Here is a 20,190-nt window from a genome sequence, read left to right as displayed (position 1 = left end):
ACCTGGATCCCAATGCATTTCTCTAGGATTCAGTTTTAAAGTACATTTGGTTCCTATTTCAGCCTCATGAGAAATCCAGATGACCAAATGCTTTTTAGTTCCTTCCTCTGTCTCAATTAGAAGAATCCATTTCAATTAAGCTCTGATATTCCTGTTTGCAGCCAGCGATGCACTCATAAACCAGCTCTTGTTCCAAGCTGACAAGATCCTGTGATAATTTACTGGGTCTAGTGAAAGATCTACCATATCATTAGCTGAATATTGGTGTTTTAAAAAACTACTGAAAGTTGTGTCTAAAAGAGCTCAAAGTAACAGCAGCAAGAGGTTGAAAACATTTCATGTCACTTGTAGAATTTCATACTATGAATTAACTAAAAGTAGAAAGAAATATAAATCAATTACTAGAGCAACTATATAACTTTGCTACTGATGCCAATTAAGGGTCCCAATACCACCCACTTGTAAAATTTTAGTAATCACCCTGCATTACTTTTTTCCCCCAAAATTTTGTGTGGATATTTTGAAATACAGCTGGTACCAGTGCACTATTTCCACCTCTGGAAATTCTGCATCCTTTTGATTTGGTCACCAGTGGGTGATAAAATATCATCATGTGCCTAAAGAGAGAAGTGCTCCCAGGCTGGCTGCAGAGATCCCAGCATTTTGTTTAAAATGATTTCCCCAGCATCTTTAAACAAAGAAAAAAGAAACAGAAACTTATGTGGTACTACACATTCCTGTACCCTCGAGCCATAAAAAGAATTTGGGGTCTTTTCAGTTCCTTGGTTAAGTTTCTGAAGAGGAGCATGATATTTCACTTATTAACTGAGGAGACTGAAGGAAAAGAAATTTAAGGCAGGAATGACTATGATGGAGAGGTGTGCAACATGGTACAGTGAATTGAGAGCTGTAAAAGGCAGCTCACCCCTCTTACTGTTCAGAAATTTTCTTTTCTAAAGTAGTTGTTGTCAGTTACTGTGATGACAATTCTGGATGTTTTCTGTATTTAAATTCCTCAACTTTTCCAGCTCTATTACCTGATGTTTCTCAATGCAAACATGCAAGTTAAGAAGATACAAGAAGTAATTTAGGACTTTTTTAGCTGCTGATGTATTCTTAAATCTTTTTTTATCGCTATTTAAATTCAACTCATCGGCAACTCTGGAATGAAATGTGTTAGTCTCCAGGATTATTCAGATTTTTATTTGAATTAAACACATTTTATTTACAGTTTGAGGCTGCTAAGTTAACTAATATCATGTTCTATGACTCATTTATTCACCTTTAAGATATAAATAAAGGCTTCATATTTCAGAGTAATACAAGATACCACTTGGTATCAGGCAGGATCCCTCAGCACTGAGTATACAGCTTGTTATTTTGTAAAAGGGCAGGTTCTGCACCCTCTAAACTTCTCAACTGAATTTGAGAATTCAGATCCTTAGCAAAGGAAAGTGCCAGCAGACACAATGCTGGCACAGAGATTATCTTGCTTTCCCACAACTACAGTTATTCTGTTGCTGTTCTTACGTAGTGAGTGAGGTCAGCTGCACTTGGGTTTTCTCACATTCTCTTAAGCAACTTCCTCAGCTACCACAAGCTGCAGTTCCCTACCCCTTTGCTAGTGCTGTGTAAGAGCTGCAGCCTGAACCCAGAAGATATCAAAGCATTCACCATGAACTGAAGTCTGGGACAACAAAGAGCCAAAACAGTCACCCAGTACAACCTGGGTGTAATGTGTGCTTGGTGAGAGCAGACCTCACCAGCCTCTAAGGCTGAAGCCTGGTTACAGCAAACTCAAATTAGGGAGCAGCAGCACAAACCAACAGTGCCTCTGGCATGGCAGCTGGGTCCTGAAGGATCCCATATTTACACATGAAAAGATCCCTCTGCTCCTTGCTTCAGGTGCAGAACACAGGCATGGAAGATGACAGTGCATTTATCCCACCCCAGATTTGCTGACAGCCACGAGCCTGGGACTGTGCAGGGTTTGTGTTCAGGAAGTCATTTCTAAATGGACCCAGCACGGGTGCAGCACTGCTGTTTAAATTCCAAAGGTTGCAAGGAGACAGCTCTGCAGGTACCAACATGCAACACCTTGCAGGTGAGCAGAGCACGGAAATGAGCTTGCAATGAATGTCTGCACCGAGGGCTCAATTTGCACTGCACAGCAGAAGCAGCAAGAGCTCCTCTAACACATTTGCAGAGATTTAAAACAACCTGCTGAGAAGGGGTTCACACGCTCAAGATGTGAATATTCATATTCAGAAGGGCACTTGAATTTTATATTTATTTAACCACGGCTTGGTTACAGAATTCCCTTTTTTTGCAAGAAGTAGGTCACCTTCTAGTCTTCTACAATAAAATGTTTAGGAAACTAAGGCACATGACTATCAACACAACACAGCTTGTTGGAGATGGCATATGTGTAAGAACACATCCCTCTGCTCCCACACTGCATTGTACAAGTCTGCATTCTAAAAGCAGTGGTTCCCCATAAACAGTCACAGAACCCCAGAATGGTTTGGGTTGGAAGGGACCTTAAAGATCCCCTTGTCCCAACCTGCTGCCATGGGCAGGGACCCCTTCCACCAGACCAGGTTACTCAATATCTGCATTGAGTTTGAATGAAGAATTCCATCCTGAGAGATTGCACTGAAACCATGCAGAAAATACAGGCTTGCACAAGCCAAGGGTAGCACACAGGACTCCAAAGGCATTCCTGCTTGCAAGACAACTCATCCTGCTTCAGTCTGGCACAACATGTCTACATAAGACAGCTCCTACTGAAAGACCTCTCTTTCACAGTCCAGAACCACATTTGTGCTTAACAGCAACAAAAAATAAAAATATAAAAAAAAAAGAAATATAGCAACCTTCTGAAAGAAATACAGTAAAGAGGTTCTCCATTAAAACCAGACCAGCACCAGCTGGAAAAAAGACCAGTCCACTCCCAAACACTTCAATAATTTGCTGCTAACAAGAAAAGTTACCAGGCAGAAAAGGAAAAGTGGTGGAAAGGGAAGAAGGCAGTCCCAGAAACAGCACTTCAGCTCTCAGAGGCTGAAACAGAAATCCTAATCCCAATTTGGAAAAGGATAAAAAATGGCACTTCGTGTTAAGTTAGTATAATTCAGCTGAAGATCACTCAGCTTGACTGAAATATTGCAGTCAATCCCCACTACCAAAGCACTGGCACACACTGAAGGGTTTTGGCCACAAACCTGGAGTGAGGACACTCAACTGCTGGACTCTAGAGTTAATCCCCATAGTCTTGTTAATACCAACTCAAAACCAGCATTATCTTGGCATTGGGGCTGGAGAAACAGCAAATCTTCAAAAATCCTGGTCTCTTTTGAGGATTTGAATGGCTCATTTAAAAGTGTAAATTTTAAAGTATTTTTCTTTCCATAGTTATAGTGACAATCTTTGATAAATCCTTTTCACCTTAACACCATGAGATGGCAAGGAGCCTTTTCCAAGGGCTTTAAGGAGTCATGCTCACTGTACACAGGCCATCCTCAAATCTGATGTTTGGCAGAGTACTGATTAGAGAAAGGGAAAAAAACTGTTCATACTTCAACATATATATATAAAGCAACAGCTTTTTGGGTTTCCACACAGAAATTTAAGCAATACTCAGTGTAATTGCAACACCACATTTCAATAAACTCTGAATTACGTGATTAAATGCTCAAATATTCAATGTTTAGAGAAATGCTGGGTGACTGGATCTCATGTCTGTAATGAAGATTCTCCTGTCAGTCTCAGAAACCTCCTCCCAACAGGTTATGCACTCACGTCCCAACAGAAGTAACTCTGTTGGGAGTTCAAGCAGAGGGGGAGCACTGAACACCCCATCCCAGGTCCAAGAGATCAAGAGATCTGAGGGGAAAGCCATGCCTCCTTCCCAAAGCAGGGGCATGGGGAGGTTAAAGAGATGAACACTGGGAGGAAAACACTGCAGAAGCTGCTGAAAGGCCTCTGAAAGCCACTGGCACAATCACAGTGTGGACACTTCCATGAATGACAGGACACTTTTTCCAGGCTCTACACTTGTGACTCCAGAGGGACTTTGTGCACTCACCTCACAGCTGTCCCATAAGATGGGAATCCTCCTTCCAAAAGAGAAAACCTCAACATCTGGCAACTTAGCCTGGCTGCACACACAACTGACCTCTGCAGGATCAGGCTCTATAATCAGGCACATTTCAAGATGTGTTAAAAGAACAATAAACTTTCCTAATATTCTGCAGTGTCCATTTAAGGACTCATCCTTTCAGCAGAGCTTCATTCATGTTCTTGTGTGTACAACAGCCCCACTAATATTCAGACAGAACCTGAAAAGCCCAAGGAGAAGAAGACAAAATGCAATACAATCTCCCAGTAAACTGACCAATACTTGCCAAAAATACTCGTCTGCAAAAGAAAAATGCTACATGGAAACTGCTGCAAAGCTATCAGTGTAACTTCAAGCAGAACACGCCTTTTCCTGTCTTCTATAATCTGATCTAGCATTTGCAGACATGTCACAGAAAAAGCTGTGATCCAGAGGTGAGTGCATATCCTATAATCCTTACTGTGTCATCTGTGCCTGCAGTTCTGTGCAAATATGGACAAAAATGAAGTGTCATCTCACATGAATCTCACATCTCTGCACTTTCTGGCTTTAAAATACCAAACAACATTCACTTCAACTGCAAGTAGGGCAGTAAGTATCTGTCTGAAGATCAACAACTGCTGGTAGCAAAGATCAAAACCCACCCAAAAGTTACCTTCAGCAAGAACAAACCCTGAACACATTCAAAGCTTATCACACATCTGAGTAACTTGCTCTCATCACACTCTTTCATTCTCAGAGAACAATGAGACTCCTGGAGAATACTTCAAAATGCTTCTCTGTCAACAGCTCTCACAGCAAGTCCAAGAAATGGCTGACATGAGAGGGAAGCACAAGGCTACTCTTACTCACAAGAGCCCTGCTCAGTGTTCCACAGCACCAAACGCTGCTCAGCTGGCAGTGCCCTGGAGCAAAGCTCCAGGAGAGCAGCAAATGCTTACAGCCACACACTGACCAGCTCAGCAGCACAAACAGAACAGCCAGGAAATGCCCAGGTAAATCAGCTTGCATGCTGCAGAGTTCACAGAATAGCTGTCACTTCAGATTTTTTTTACCGGAAACCGAGCATTGACGGAAACGTGAAATGTTAATGAGGCATCAGGTGCTGGGCTGATTCAGACTAAACCTCTAACTCACCCGTGTGAGAGGCCAGAGCAGAAACGAGCCTGGTGGGTGGATGCATGGATGGAGGAGAGGAAGCCTGAGGATGACCAGAATCCCCAGTGTAAGTTACAGAACTGCCTCAGCTCCAGAGCCAGGCCAGCCTGCAGCTACCTGTGCTAGCAGAACAAGCACCTGAGTGAGTCTGGTTTGTAATAAAATGTGAGGGATTAGAACATGAACCACCTGGGAAGCACTGAAGTGGCACATACTGCACTAAGCTGTAATTAGCTCTTTCCAGTTCTAAAGCACTACACAAGCATGACCTAATGAATTTTCATAAATGCTGCTGCTAGTGGCCAGAAGGCCCCTATTTTTATACCAAGGAAAATAAATCATATTGGCTATCCCATGGCCACTTGAGTTAACAAAATGAGGAAGGACACTCCAGTGAACTAGACATGGAAATGCTGATTCCTAATTCCATTAAAATACAACCAAGTTCTTTTTTCTTTTTTTTTTTTTTTTGCTGCTATAAAAAGATCACATTGTTTCCTTAAGCTCCCAACATCATCAGTAAAAGATCCTGGAGAAAAACAAAAAAAAGCAAGAGCAGCTTAACAAGCCCTCACAAATGTACATATGTGTTGAAGTTTTAACCATATTCTTGCAGAAACCTCAATTTTAAACCCTCTTTCTCTGTACTTCCTACCTGCCCAAGCTACAAATGGCATCTACACTAAAGCTACAAATGGCTTCCACACTACAAATTCTTGCTGCCTTTCCTCCAGAATTTACATGTAAATTTTGACATTTTTCACTCCTCGCCCATCACTGCTCCATTTTCCATTTGCTCACCTCTACCTCTGTCCCAAAATGTCCTATTCCCATGGCAAACACTTCCCCACTGTTTCTGCCTGTGCTCTCCTAGTATGAGCCCTGTTTCTCAGTCCAGTGAAAAGTTAAACTCACTCAAGAGTCTGAAAAGAAGTTAGAGCAGACACAGCCCAATAAAGCTCCTCTACCACATCAGTCCCAGAGCTTTACACTATTTTTGTGCCACTTCTCCCTCTCTACTCCTACTCATCTAACCATTGCTGCTATCTCTCATCATATTTTTTTACCACGAGCAGCTAAACTGGAAGCAGAACAGTATTTTCCTCTTTTTCCCCATTCTACAGCGTAACAAATTTTATTAGTCTGGAGCCTTCACTTCAAGAGTCAGTACTTGACACGCCTGAACTGTCTGTGTCTCTCCCAACTTCCCCCTGCTCTACCTCCTGACTGGGACACGCCTGTCCCTCCCTCCTTAACCATTTGTGTCCTCCCCTGTCACAGCAGACCTGAACTCTCTGAACACTCTCCTGCAAAGCTGGAGCAGGTACAGCACGAATCCACACTGCTCCAGGAGCTTCCCTCTGGTCTGCTGCCCACATGGAGCTCAGGCAGAAGTTAAGCTGAAGCTTACTGGGGTAAAACTGAGACTTCATGCTTGGCCAGCACAGATCACAGTGCCTGCACTCAACACAATGACATCATTCAGCTGCCTTTTTTTTTTTCTTTCGTGTTTATAACTTGGCATAAATATGTCCAGCTGAGATTTTGAAAGGATTTAGGAAATAAAGTAATATAAGAATAAATAAAGCAGTTACCTTGCTTTCAAAAATTATTAGGGCAGTACTAACTATTAAGACCACCTAAAAATATTCTAAGTTTTAACTAAAGCACAACATGATAAATATATATTTCTGCACATAATTACACAGATTTAGGGATTTACAGAACAAAGCAACAGCTTTCTTTCTGTAAGGTTCAGAAGAACAAATTCTTCACTACCCTCTTCACAACCCACTCAAAGTGAAACTCTGCACATGTTTCAGTTATGGAAAGAACCCACTTCCCAGAGCCTCAAGATGACAGAACAGTAATTGCTCCCTTCCTTTTGCTACACAGCCTCAAGTCACTAAACATGTTTAATCGAAGACAAAACTGTCTTATTGAACAGATTTTAAAGCAGATCCCTCCAGCACAGCAATCACACCAGCAGAAGTCACATCTGCACCAGAATCCTGACTACAGAAGAGCAATTATTTTATGATCACTTGAAGGTGAAACTCAAGGAGCAACAGGTCTCCTTAGGAACTTATTTACAGAGCTCAGCCCAGGGCTGGGCAGGTGATAGGCCACTGCAGCACCTGCCCACTCTGCAATCTGCAGAAGACATTCCATGATCAGGGCAATACATATTTATAGAATATTTACACAACCTCTTTAAGTCAGGCTATGATTACACAACCATTCATAAGAGCTCAACAGGAGACATCATGAGCTATTGTTTGGATTCACACTAACACAAAGGTTATTTTTAAGACATAAAAACACAAAGCCACTTATGTTTGAGAGACCTACAAGAACAGATTTAATCTATTTTAAGGTTCTCAACCCCCACCTCCACAAAACCCTATGCCACTGGCATACACAAATCTAGGAACCAACAATCAAATTTAACTCAAATTTTTCATTTCCTTTTGCAGCATTTGCATGGGAATGGAGCAAAGGGAGTTCAGCTGTCACAGACAGCTTGAGCTGCTGCTCAAGAATCAAGAGGTTTCTTTTTCCTTTTCAACCCCACTACTGAATTGTGTACTCTGCCTCTACCCCACTATAAAACTGTGTATTCCATCTTTAGCTGAGAACTTTAATGTAACAAAAGTCTCATTACATGAGTATTAACACAGACATTCAAAATTAAACAGGAAGTATACAGAGGGAATGTTTGCTAGATTGCTCAAACTGGAATAGAGAAGGGAGTGGTTTTTAAATTCTTCTCATTAACCCATGCATATCTTTTCTTTAAAAAATCACATTACTATTAAGCCTGTGTTTTCTTGACAAACCATTTTTTTTGCTTGGCTTGGTTTTTTACCTTGATGCACCAGTTAATAAAAGGGTGGTAATAATCATATGGTAAAAACACTGCAGGTACCAGCTTTGTTACAAACTTAAAAGCCCTCAATACCTCAGCTTTCCCACATATGAAATGAGGACGATTACGTCAGAATCTTTTATTATTATTAAAAAAAGAGGGGGGGAAGTAGCTAAATGCAGCTGTGTGCAACACCACAGAGTAAGAGCCAACCACTCAGAAACGCGCACGGAAGCGGCCGGGTCGGCGTTTCACAGAGGAGCCGGGCAGGAACAAAATCACAGGCGGGCAGTTACAGACACCGAAGGGCAAATCTTACCAGCTGGAACTCCCTGCGCCTGTCGTAGGCGTGCTGGATGCCACTGTCTGCCCACAGGGCTCGGATGGCTGGCAGGTAGTCCAAAAAAACCCCGGTCTCCACCATGCCCTGCGCCACGGTGACGGCGCGGGTGTCGAACGCCATCACCTTGTCGCCGTTGCTCTGGTTGGCAGGGTCCCCCCACGGGATATGGAGCTTCTCCCTGGCGTCCACGAGGACGCGCACACCTGCAATGACAAGGAAGGGCACTGTGAGCTGAGTTTCTCAGCATCTCCTGTTTCACCAGATCTGCACAGAGGGACAATGCACCTACCCTGCACAAAGCTCAATAGGAACATCCACCCGTAGGGAATTGGGAAGCGTCCAAAAAACTGACCCAAACCACTACATATACAGGTAATATCAAACCCCAGAACATCATTATCCCCACACTGCAAACTCAAGTCCTGAAAAAGTGTTATTTTTAATTACTAACTTTATCCAACCTGTGCTACCAAATTCTTTCACTTGGCTTGAGTAAAAAGTACACTTAAAAGTTTAATTCAAAATACGTTAAACCACCTCATTTCCTTCTTTAAGGCTCTCTAGGTTATGTGTTCTTATCAACTTGGTATCTAGTTATACCAAATGATACAAAGAATCTCTATCAGTGACAGTATTTCTATCATTGCCTTTAATATTTTCAGAGAGACCAAGACGTACTAAAATGACAGCACTTTCTAAAAGTATGTTTCTATAGCTTAAGTGCAGAGGAACTGTATCACCTAAAGGCTTTCCTGAACTTCTGTATCACCTAAAGGCTTTCCTGAACTTCTGTGGCTGTTTTGGTAAATATTCTCTAGAAGAAAAAGTATTTTAAACTTCTTTTTCAAGTCCTTCTGAAGGATATAAACCCACTGTGCTCATATTGATAAGGTAAATGCAGGGAAATGGTTTCTAGTACTAAATTTACTGATGAAAAAATAAAAAGAAAATTCCAGAAAGAATAAGCAACTGTAAAGGCATGGGAAGAGACATAAGGAAATGTGGCAACAAATGACTGTACAGTAACAAACTCATTCAGTGCCAAGGTGTTTTGTCAAGGTTCACTCCCTTTCCATGTTCTTCCTCTCTGTCAAAGGCAGGTATCTGTCAAATCTATCTCTGACTGCAGGAAAACAGCCTCCCAGACAGATGTGCAGTTCCTTTAGAGCACCAAGGAGCTTTAACAATAAACTTTAACCTGGTTGAGATACAAGTGTGTGATTTCTCCTGCCTTCTACTGCTATCAATAGTTTTTCCAGGCTTGATTCATCAGCAGGTTTGTAAAACAACTCTGAGAATTGCTGGATTTTCAGAGGCTGAGTCTGGCAACACTTTGCTGTTTTGAGAAACCTCATTAAGATTTTGTCCAACTATTACACAGTCCAAACTGAAAATCCAAGGAGCAATTTAGATAAGAGAGAAAATGACTGAGGATGACCAATGAAGTCAGGATGACAGCAGTGAAATCAAGCGTCCACTACTCCCCTAAACCATGTGTGGAGGTTTTGGCAAAGCATCTATGAGAGAGGCTCTGCCTGCGGGCTGCAGTTAATTGATGTGTCAGCCGAGTTTCCAACACAACGGCAGCGATTCTTCCACTGCAGCGAAATGCTGAAAGCACAGGGCTGGGCTCCTCCTCACGCACTTCCAGGTGCATCTCCCCCCCATCCATTACCGCTCATTACTGCACTCTCATTACCAGGAAATCACAGAATCACGGCATCAATTAGATTGGAAAAGACCTCTGAGATCATTCAGTCCAACCTATGACCGAACATCGCCTTGTCAACCAGACTTGCCAGAAGTGCCACGTCCAGTCTTAAACCCCTCCAGCGACAGTGACCCCACCACCTCCCCAGGCAGCCCATTCCCGTGTCTGAAGTGAAGAAATTCTTCCTAAAGTCCAGCATAAAGCTTCTCTGGTGCAGCTTAACACTGTCCCCTCATCCTATCTCTGGTTCCCTGGGAGCAGGGCCCGACCCCCACCTGGCTACCACATCCTTTCAGCGTTTGTAGAGAGCGATAAGATCACCCCTGAGCGTCCTGTTCTTCAGGCTGAGCCCCCGTCAGCCGCCCCCTATGCTCCAGCCCCTTCCCCAGCGCTGCCGTCCTTCTCTGGCCTCGCTCCAGCGCAGCACCAAAAGGCAGAGCCCGGCACCTCCCGGGCTCAAACCGCTGCTCCCGGGGCCGGGCGGCGCGGTGACAACCCCGCGGGCCCGGCGGGGCTGCGCGCCGGCCCCGGGGGAGCGCTGAGGCGCCGAGCCTCTCCCCGCCCCGGCCCGGCCGGGCCCGGCGCTGCGGGGCGGCCCCGCCGCCCTCACCCACCCTTGATCACGTTGCTGTAGATGGTGGCGCGGAACTCCTCGCGGGCCGCGCGGTCCCAGTCCTGCCCGTGGATGATCCGCATCTGCTTGAGGAAGGTGGACTTGCCGCTCTCGCCCGCGCCCAGCAACAGGATCTTGACGAGGCGCTTCACGTAGGTCTTCTCGCGGTTGAGGCACTTGTCGATCTCCTTGGACTTGCGCTGCTGCTCGGCCTCGCCGCTGGTGAGGAGGCAGCCGGGGAAGCAGCCGGACAGCGCGGAGCGGGACGGCAGGAAATCCGCCATCTTAGCGAGCGCTGCCAGCGAGGGAAATGGCGGGAGCGGGGAGTCGCTGAGGGCGAGGCCGGAGCCGCCAGCCTCAGCCCGGCCCTGCACGGCACAACCCGGCACGGCACAGCCCTGCACGGCACAGCCCTGCACGGCACAGCCCGGCCCTGCACGGCACAGCCCGGCCCTGCACGGGACAGCCCGGCCCGGCACAACCCTGCACGGCACAACCCTGCCCTGCACAGCACAACCCGGCCCTGCCCGGCCCGGGACAACCCGGCCCTGCACAGCGCACCCCGGCCGTCCCACCCGGTGCCTCACAGCCCTGTCCGAGCGCTCCTTGAGCTCAGGCAGCCACAGCGCTTTTTAACCAGACTGACAATTTGCTTGTAATACTCTGCCTTTTCCTGAAGAAATCCCCCGAATCGCTTTGAGCTTGAGCTTGAAATTGCGATTTTTCAGCACCGTTCCTGGAGGAGATCCAGGCTGTAGCTCCTGGCAGGTGCCGGCTGCTCACCAGGAAACAGTGAAAGAACGTTCAGGCACAGGGTGCTGCTGTGTAATGGAGTTAAAGGTTTATAGATGCACATGATTATAATTTTAACGTGCTTTGTAATGGAAAATAAAATTAAGGTGGTGAGTGACTTCATGGAGTCGTAAAGGTTTGGAAGAGACCTTTAAGACCAAGTCCAACCATCCACCCAGCATCCACAAAGCCACATCACCCAGCTCCAGGTCTGGATGTTTCTCGAACACCTTCAGGGATGGTGACTCCACCACCTTCCTGGGCAGCCCCTTCCGATGCCAGACCACCCTAACAGTAATTTTATTTTTTGTTTCCTAATCTAATCTGAATCCCCCATGTCTCATCTTGAGGTCATCTCCACTGGTCCGCTCCCTGTAGGCAGGCAGAAGAAACTAAATCATAGAAACACAGAATCAGTTAGGTTGGAAAAGATCTCTGAGATCATCCAGCCCAATCTGTGACTAATCACCTTTGTCAACTGCACCAATTGCCATATTCAGTCTTTCCTTAAGTACTTCCAGGGTGTCTCCACCACATTCCTGGGCAGTCCATTCCAATGTCTAATTACCCTTTCTATGAAGAAATTTTCCATAACATCCAACCCCGACCTCCCCTGGAGCAGCTTGAGGTCGTTTCCTCGTGTTCTGACCCTGTTCCCTGGAGCAGAGCCTGACTCCTACCTGGCTGCACCTCCTGTCAGGAGTTACAGAGTGCGAATGTCCCCCCTGAACCTCCTTTTCTCCAGGCTGAGCCTCCAGAGTTCCTTCAGCAGCTCCTGGTGCTCCAGCTCCATTCCCTTCTCCAGACATGCTCCAGCCCTTCAATCTTCTTTGTGAACTGCAGGGCCCAGAACTGGACACAGGAACTGACACAGCCACTCCTGTCCCTGTCCCTGTCCTTGGCTTGCCATGGGTATGTTTAGGAGAGAAGACTGAGAGGAGATCTCATTAATGCATATAAATATCTCCAGTATCTCCAATGCCAAGAGGGTGGTCCCAGGCTCTTCAGTGGTACCCGGTGACAGGATGAGGAGCAATGGCCATAAACTAAAGCTCAAGAAGTTCCACCTCAACATGAGGAAGAACTTTCCCTGGAGGGGGCAGAGCCTTGGAACAGCTGTCCAGGGAGATTGTGGAGTTTTCCTCTCTGGAGACGTCCCAAACACACCTGGACGTGTTCCTGGATGACCCTGCTGAGGCAGGGGGTCGGACTGGATGATTTTGGGAGGTCCCACTCTAACCAGTCTGGGTTCCATGGAAAGGAGCCCCACCTCAGCCGACCCCTGGCTGCGGGGAAGCTGCCGGGCAGGCGGCCCGGGGAGGTCAGCCCTCGCTCAGGGGGCAGGATGGTGCTTGCCAGCTAAGCAGGTTTTGTTCTCGCTGCAGAAAGAGAGTCGTTTTGTTAAAACACTTGGAAAAATCGGCACGTCCTTCCTCTCTGCCCGGCTGAAGAGAGCTTCCCGCTACTGCAGGGCTGCAGCACCGAGCTCAGCAAACACCTGGGTCCCACCTCCCCGGGGCACAATGGGCAAAAGAGAGCGGGACTCTTTATCTGATACTCAGTTAAAAGGAGCAAAGGCTTTTTAAAATTGTCAACCTTCATGTGAGGGGTAGAAAAACTCTTAGACTGAGAGATCTGCAAGGACTGAAAATCCCAAGTAGTGAAAATCCCACACTTTATTCAACCCAGCCCTAAGCACAGCTGTTCTTTTAGTCATTTGTTTAATAAATTAACTACCATCAGTTACACCATCATAGTGCAAAGATTGCATTAAACATTTGTCTCTCCTTACATCTCCTAGTCTTTGATATCTAGTGAGTTTTCCTCTCAGTTTTTTTCTTTTTGTTGCTTTTTCCCCCAGCATTAATCATAACTTAGAAAAAGGAAGAGATAAATGTGAAAACTGTGACGTGAGTTTAGAACAAGGAAATGGAACTTGGCCCCAACTGGAAGGACCTTCAAAATCTGAAATGGGCATCAGTGTTCTCACCTTTGGTTGGTCCCACACAGAGATAAACTGCATGGGAATTATTTCACAGGACCTTACCAGAAAGAAAAAAAAAAAAAAAAAAAAAGGCATTTCTCATAGGAGAACAGGATGTGGTACAAAATTATTGCAAGGAGCACATCCTGGTGCTCTTGGTACAGATGTGGAAGCCAGTCATTCCAGAGCTCTGGTCTCAGTTTTAAAATGAAGTTTTAAGATATGTGACTCAACTCTCATCTCACCTCGCTAGCTGCAGAGGACTCCTGAGCCTCCACAATCAGATCTGTTAGGTGCTGGGGGGTCCTTGACCTCCCCGTTGCTCTCCCGTTCCCTCGGAGCTCTCCCAGGCTCCGTGCCCAGCAGCCTGGCCGTGCTGCCCTGCGGGAGGGGCTGTTCCTGCCCTGCCGAGCACCAGCACCATCCACCCGGCCAGCTGCATCCTCCCACCCCAGCAGCCAGGCTGCACCTCTGAGGCAGGGTGCAGAAGGTCCTTCTCTGCTTGGCTTTTTTCCTTCCTCTTTGCCACTGCTTTCCTTAGCTTTCCTGGAAAGCCCAGGAATGACGGGAAACAAACGCTGCCCGTTTGCTCTTCCCAAGAGGCTGCTAAGGAAATTTCTCATTTTCGGTGCTTGTGCCCCACCAGGCAGGACAATGGACTCTGGAGATATTCCTTTAACCATTGCCTTGCTGGCAGAGCTGAGCTTAGGTCACGCCTCTCTCTATGCCACAGTTCACACAATTTATTTTCTTTTTTGGGCAAAGTGCTTTGAAATCTTCCTGGAAGGAACTGCGTGCTAAAACCGAGCCCCCACTTGCCACCTGCTTCACTTACGTTCCCCCTTCCTTCCCCTCAGGGCGTCCCCAGCTTCCTTACATAGAAAGGTAGCTTACTCACCACATGCCTTTTGTGTTGGATGATTCAACTTTCTGATGTGTGAAGAAGGGGCAACCACGTAGGAAATGTGACCTTTTAAAGACAAGGGGGATTCCCTTGGCAGTGCTTTCCACAGGAGAAACTCTGGAGAATTGAGAGCGGGTTTGTTGAGAGCAATCACAGCTTGTGGGGCTGCAAAGGAGACCAGAGTGATCAAATCCAGCTTTCAGCAGACCTTTCCCCAGCCTGGACACACTGTGTGAGAGGCTGGCAGGGATCTGTGGGCTCTGCAGAGCCCTTGGACACCCAGCATTGCCCTGTGATGGGATGTGATCAGTGTATTTCCACTACAGCATCATTCACCCTCTGCGTGGGGTAGAACACCCATGGAAACTTGCAGCTACATAAATACCACTGCATTCACCCCACAAAACAGGAGGTTAAGGAGACTCCCCAGTTGAGAGAATGTCTTTCTGCATTATCTGGGGGGCAGAAAGGCCGGGGTGAGCGTGGGGAGTCAGAAATCTGGAGGGAGCCTGCGTGGCTGCTGCTGGTGCTCTCCACCACTCTTCCTGCTGTTCAAGTCCCTTGTTTTCTTGACCAACAAATTCTCACATCAGCCAGGCAGGCTGTGTCAAGGACTGGAGAATTCTTTGCTTTCCACAAGTGTGGGTTTCGTGATTAGAGGCCCAGGAGTGTCTGCCCTAGACAAGCCTCTATAATCTGCTTTAAATGCCTCGTGCTTCATGTGGCAGGTCTGCCAAGAGCATTAACTGCTGGGGTGTTCACCTGGGCACAGGTGAAATCTCAGCTGTCTCTGACCTTGTGTTCGGTGCTGTGGGTCACTCACAGATGTTAATGAAGCTGAATTTACCTTGGACATCTTGTGGAACTTAACGCTAAGTAGCTTTTTAACAGAGGAGTATCCACAAGCTTCATCAAAACCTGTCAGAGAAGACTACAAATAGAAAAAATCCACACCTGACCTGTGAGGGGGTGTTTGGGGGATCGGAAGGATTTAAAATTAATGGAATCTTTAGAGCTCAGTGAGGCTGAAGAGCTCACACCTCAGCGTGAGCTTCTCAGAGCTATTTTTCCTGGATCTGCTGCAAGACTATTTTATTTTTGAACTCACTTGAAGACCCAGATTTCAAATGTTTCTCGTGAATAAGACACTTATATTCCTCAGTGGAACTGTTAAAGTCAGCATTTTGGGATGAAATGACCATTTTTATTCCTTTAAGTATGTGGGACATGAGAAGTTGTTGGTAGTTGATCCTTTACTTAGGCCAGTGGTAGCACCACACCTGGAGTATTTCTGAGTTCTTTTAAGTTGCAAATGGTTCAGAGGAATCATTGTAGACTGCAAGAAGTTTTCCTATTTTGCCTATCAAACCAAGAAAATTAGCTACATCTTTTTATGTGCTCCTTACTCTGATATTGTCTCCCAAAGAATTCCGTGCATGTACTCCTGCCAGTATGTGTCTCTCTAAGAGATGGAAGCACTCTGGTTCACTAGCATCATCAAAATGCCTGCTTGCCTTTGCTATCCTTTCTCTTGCCTCCTAACTCCCCTCTGAACTCCCTTTTGCCTGCAGGACCCTCTGTGCCACTGAGTTTGTCACCCTTGGCCATTCAGAGGGACACCAGGATCTGAGCTGGTTTGGCAGAACAAAACAGCACTTCAGACCCTGAATTATGAGACACTGCAAACATGAGGAGCTCCCTTCCTGCTCCTTTTGGCCATCAGCTGATGCCTTGAAGCATGAGGTAGGACAATGTGGGTACAGTGTGGAATGACAGAGGTTGTTCATCATCTGCATGGAGCAGAGTGTCTGATCAGCTGCTGTGACTTACAGGGGAATTCCACATGGGAAGGGCTAAGCAGACACGGGAAAGGCCTTCCAAAGCACTGGCTTGTCTGGGTGCTGTGAAAGAGCAGGGCTAAAGATAAAACATTTCCACAGGGCAGCAAAGCAATTGGGAAAGCAGCCTGTGCCTTCAGGGCATTACTGTTCATGGAAAAAGCTCTGCTCAGAGCTCAGAGCCAGCCTGCTCCCCTCAAGCGTGAGAACCACAGATCCTAAATCCAGAGCAGCCACAAACACCGTGGTGGGGAAGGCACTGCCCTGAGAAACAGCTGCACACGTGTGGGGAGTGTGAGTGCTCCCCGCGTGACATGGCAACATGGATGTGAAGTGTGTGAGGCACACATGCTGGGGTACAAATGTGCCTGTACAATCTGGACATACACACATGCTGGGGGACAAATGTGCCTGTACAATCTGGACATACACACATGCTGGGGTACAAATGTGCCTGTACAATCTGTACCTGTACATACACACATGGCTGTACACACAATCTGTACACACATGCTGGGGTACAAATGTGCCTGTACAATCTGTACCTGTGTGTCCTGGGCACACAGGGAGAATGCCAACAGTGTTGGGTGGGATCAGCTCACGGAGAGAGAGGTGTGAGTGCCTGCTCAGGATGCGTACAGGCGGCACTCTGGGCACACACAGCTGTGAGCACACACAGCTGTGAGCACACACTCCCCTGTAGGTGTTCTCTAGGGTGTGCAGGAAGGTACTCACACAAAGGGCAGTGCCTTTTGGCTGGCAAGAATCCCTGGGGATGCATCATCCTAGCCCTGGCACAGCCAGGTTCTGTGTGAGTGAGGACTCAGGCTCTCCTCCTGCCCAGCTGTGCTGGCAGCTGAGCTGGGGGCAGCAGAGCAAACTCTGCCACTTCCTGGAGGAAGCAGACAAAATCCTCCTGGAGCTCCTGGTTTCCAGTGCTGCCAGTCGGGTACTGTTCCCACTCCATGGCATGAGGCAGTTCTGTGTGAGGAAGAGCTCTAACCACATGGTCTTCCTCTGGTCACTCTTCATCACAATTTCCCTGTGTGAAGAAGCCACCAACTCCCCAAACCGCCCATCTGGCTCCTGCATCCACAGCTGAGCTGAGGCTGGTGGCATTCGAGGGGCACGTGCCCAAAGCACTGCTCAGCCCTCACACACACACGACACTGCCCATCTGGCTCCTGCATCCACAGCTGAGCTGAGGCTGGTGGCATTCGAGGGGCACGTGCCCTCACACACACACGACACAGCACAGCACCTTGGCCTCAGCTTGTTTAACGAGACTTCACAAATCCCAGAATGACCTTATGCCTTTATTTTCTCCATCACTTCAGCACACGCTGCCCCCAGGCCTGACCCCTGAAGCAGCTGGGGTCTGTAGGGCTCTGCAAAGGTCGTGACCTGAAACTCTGGGGGATGGGGCTGTCACTCCTTGGACCCCCACGCCCTGGGGAGCCGTGGCCGAGCAGGATGCTGTGAGCACAGGTCACCCCCTGAAGTGCTGCAAGAGCACCGCATCACCCCTCAGGGGCAATCAGCCTCCATCGCCTTCTGTGCCGCTCCAAACCAGACCTGAGAACCTGGCTGTTCCATTCCATTCCATTCCATTCCATTCCATTCCATTCCATTCCATTCCATTCCATTCCATTCCATTCCATTCCATTCCATTCCATTCCATTCCATTCCATTCCATTCCATTCCATTCCATTCCATTCCATTCCATTCCATTCCATTCCATTCCATTCCATTCCATTCCATTCCATTCCATTCCATTCCATTCCATTCCACCCCAGCCCCTCCGCGCGCTCCCACGAGCGCCCCCAAGCGGCCTCCCCCCGCCTTCATGCAAATGAGCGCGGGGCGGCTGGCGCTGATTGGCTGCGGCGCGCAGCGGTGGCGCCGCCCCCGGCGTGTGGCGGTGTCCGCAGCCAGGTGCGCGGGGCCGGGGCCGCGCTGCTCCGCTCCGCTCCGCCACCATGACCGTCACACGGCTCGACCAGGGCCAGCGCTACCGCCCGCGGATGGCCTTCCTGAAAAAGGTGAGGGCTCAGCAGCTCCGGGGACACCCGCACATTATGGGCGCGCCGGGGCCGGTCCGGGCGGGGCGATGCGGTGCGGTGCCCGGGGCAGTGCTGGCGGTGCGTGGGGTGATGCGCGTTCACAGCACCTTGCTCGGGCACCGCTCCCCGGGACACCTGTGGGCGTGTGGGGTCCGAGGGGAACAGCCCCTCCCCGGAGTGTGGAGCCGTGACCTGTTGCGGAGCGCCCTGGATCCCAGCTGGCTCGGGGGGCAGCGTGTGCTGAAGTGATGGAGAAAACACAACTGTCATGTTATTTATCGTTTGTAGCTTCTCTCAGGTGAATGGTTGCCCTGACACGTTTTCTCCCTCTTCCATTATTTTTTTTTCAAAGTCCCTCGAAGCTGCGTCCGTTCCCAGGTTAAAACCCATTATCTGCAGCGCCAAGCCACTCAGCGTAGCTCTGCTCCAGTCGGTCCAGTGTGTGTTCCCAGTGCTTTCAGCTGATCTCCACATTCTGAGCGTGTGTTATGTATTACAGCCTGCTCTCTGCCTCCTTCCAGTTCTTCAGACATGAGTGTATTGTGGCCAGAAGCTGTAGAAGGAGTGGGATGATGTGTGCCCACGCTTTTGGGTGTAATGTGTAATTTTGTGCAGCATTTGGTGGGCTTTTCCTGTAGCATTCATTCAAGGCATAGCCAGTTGTAGTGTAGCTGGTACTGCTGATTTTAAAAAGCAGAGTGTTAAGCTAGCTTTTCTCCCACCCACCTCTCCCGAGTGTGGCTTATCCTGTTGGATGGAATTAACTGAATTTCCAGTGACAAGTACAGCCAGCAAGTTGCTGTTTGAATTGTAGTTAGCTTTCCTCAGCGCCCTAAACCTAAGGAGGGTTCCAGGAGTAAAGGGAGTGGAATTTGGGGATATTCAGTGCTAAGGTATAAACCTGGCAGTACCTACTACACCAGAGGAAGTAAAGAGGGTATTTTCTTTGGTGCTATGTCTTGCAGGGTAGATTTGGCTGGGGAGCCCTGCCAAGGGAAATACTCCAGGCCAAATTGTGCACTGAGTAATACTCGGTGGAGTTGTGTGCGGGGGTGCAGAGGAGGAGCTGTGCTTTGAGAAAACAACTGCCTGCAGCTGTGCTTCAGCTGCTCCGTGGGAGTGCAGCAGGCTCTGCAGAGCGCTCGAGTTCCTCAGGTGGGAAGATCAGTCAAAACACGGGCAGTGCTGTTACAGAGTGCTCACACTGAGAGCAGCCGGGGGGCCCAGCACTTCCAGTGCTTTGCGAGCCCAGAACCTGTTAGCAGCAGGAAGGGGAGCTCCTGGTGGTCAGTGAAAGCCCTTGGCTCTCATCTCCACTTTGATTCCTGCTCTGTTTTTTCCTCGGAGAAGCCATGGAGGCTTGGCTGTTGCATGGCAGTGTGGTCTGTGTGCAGACAGCCCCATCCTCAGAGCTGCCTGGGCGCACCAGGCACCTTTACTGGTGCCCATGGCAGGAGCTGAGGATGCTCAGCGAGCACCTTACAGGCTTAGAGCCATGAGGAGCTGAAATCCTCGAAAGAAGCTTTGGTAATTGCCTAAGCCTGTGCTCACGCTCTGCCACCAGCTGACACTCGCTGTGCCTGGGCTGCTGCAGCTGCAGGGAGGGATTCCTGCCATGCTGCCAGCCCCGTGTGCATTCACAGCTGCCAGCACGCCCTGTGCTGCCTCTGCAGCAGCAGGATGGTGGCCACAGCAGCAATCCTGCCATGGGACACGGGAGAGCACCGGGGGTTGCTGTAGGGGTGGTGGGCAGTGCCCTGCTCTTGCTATGAGGCTGCTCTGAACAACTTGGGCT

At 48.1% G+C, this 20,190-nt stretch overlaps 2 protein-coding genes across 5 annotated transcripts in view; one reads left to right on the top strand and one right to left on the bottom strand.

Moving 5' to 3' along the window:
* Positions 1 to 11,121, bottom strand: part of GNA13 (G protein subunit alpha 13) — a 29,387-nt gene extending 18,266 nt beyond the window's left edge. The window contains exons 1-2 of the mRNA XM_039715964.1: positions 10,816 to 11,121; positions 8,467 to 8,693 (exon numbers count right to left, since the gene is read on the bottom strand). Coding sequence (XP_039571898.1) covers positions 8,467 to 8,693; positions 10,816 to 11,098 — 510 coding nt within the window. The 5' untranslated portion in view covers positions 11,099 to 11,121. The remainder of the gene's footprint in view (positions 1 to 8,466; positions 8,694 to 10,815) is intronic.
* A 7,124-nt stretch (positions 11,122 to 18,245) lies between these two features.
* RGS9 (regulator of G protein signaling 9) overlaps positions 18,246 to 20,190 on the top strand; it is a 29,619-nt gene continuing 27,674 nt past the window's right edge. For all 4 annotated transcript variants that reach the window (XR_005628248.1, XM_039716249.1, XM_039716250.1 and 1 more), the window contains exon 1: positions 18,246 to 18,374. Coding sequence is in view for 3 of the 4 variants with exons in the window: in XM_039716249.1 (XP_039572183.1) it covers positions 18,312 to 18,374 (63 nt within the window). In the remaining variant the exon portion in view is untranslated. The remainder of the gene's footprint in view (positions 18,375 to 20,190) is intronic.

This window comes from Passer montanus, unplaced genomic scaffold (assembly GCF_014805655.1).
Source record: "Passer montanus isolate IOZ18808 unplaced genomic scaffold, ASM1480565v1 scaffold35, whole genome shotgun sequence".
In the NCBI taxonomy this organism is placed as follows: domain Eukaryota; kingdom Metazoa; phylum Chordata; class Aves; order Passeriformes; family Passeridae; genus Passer; species Passer montanus.
This window is presented reverse-complemented; position numbering and strand designations above follow the sequence as displayed.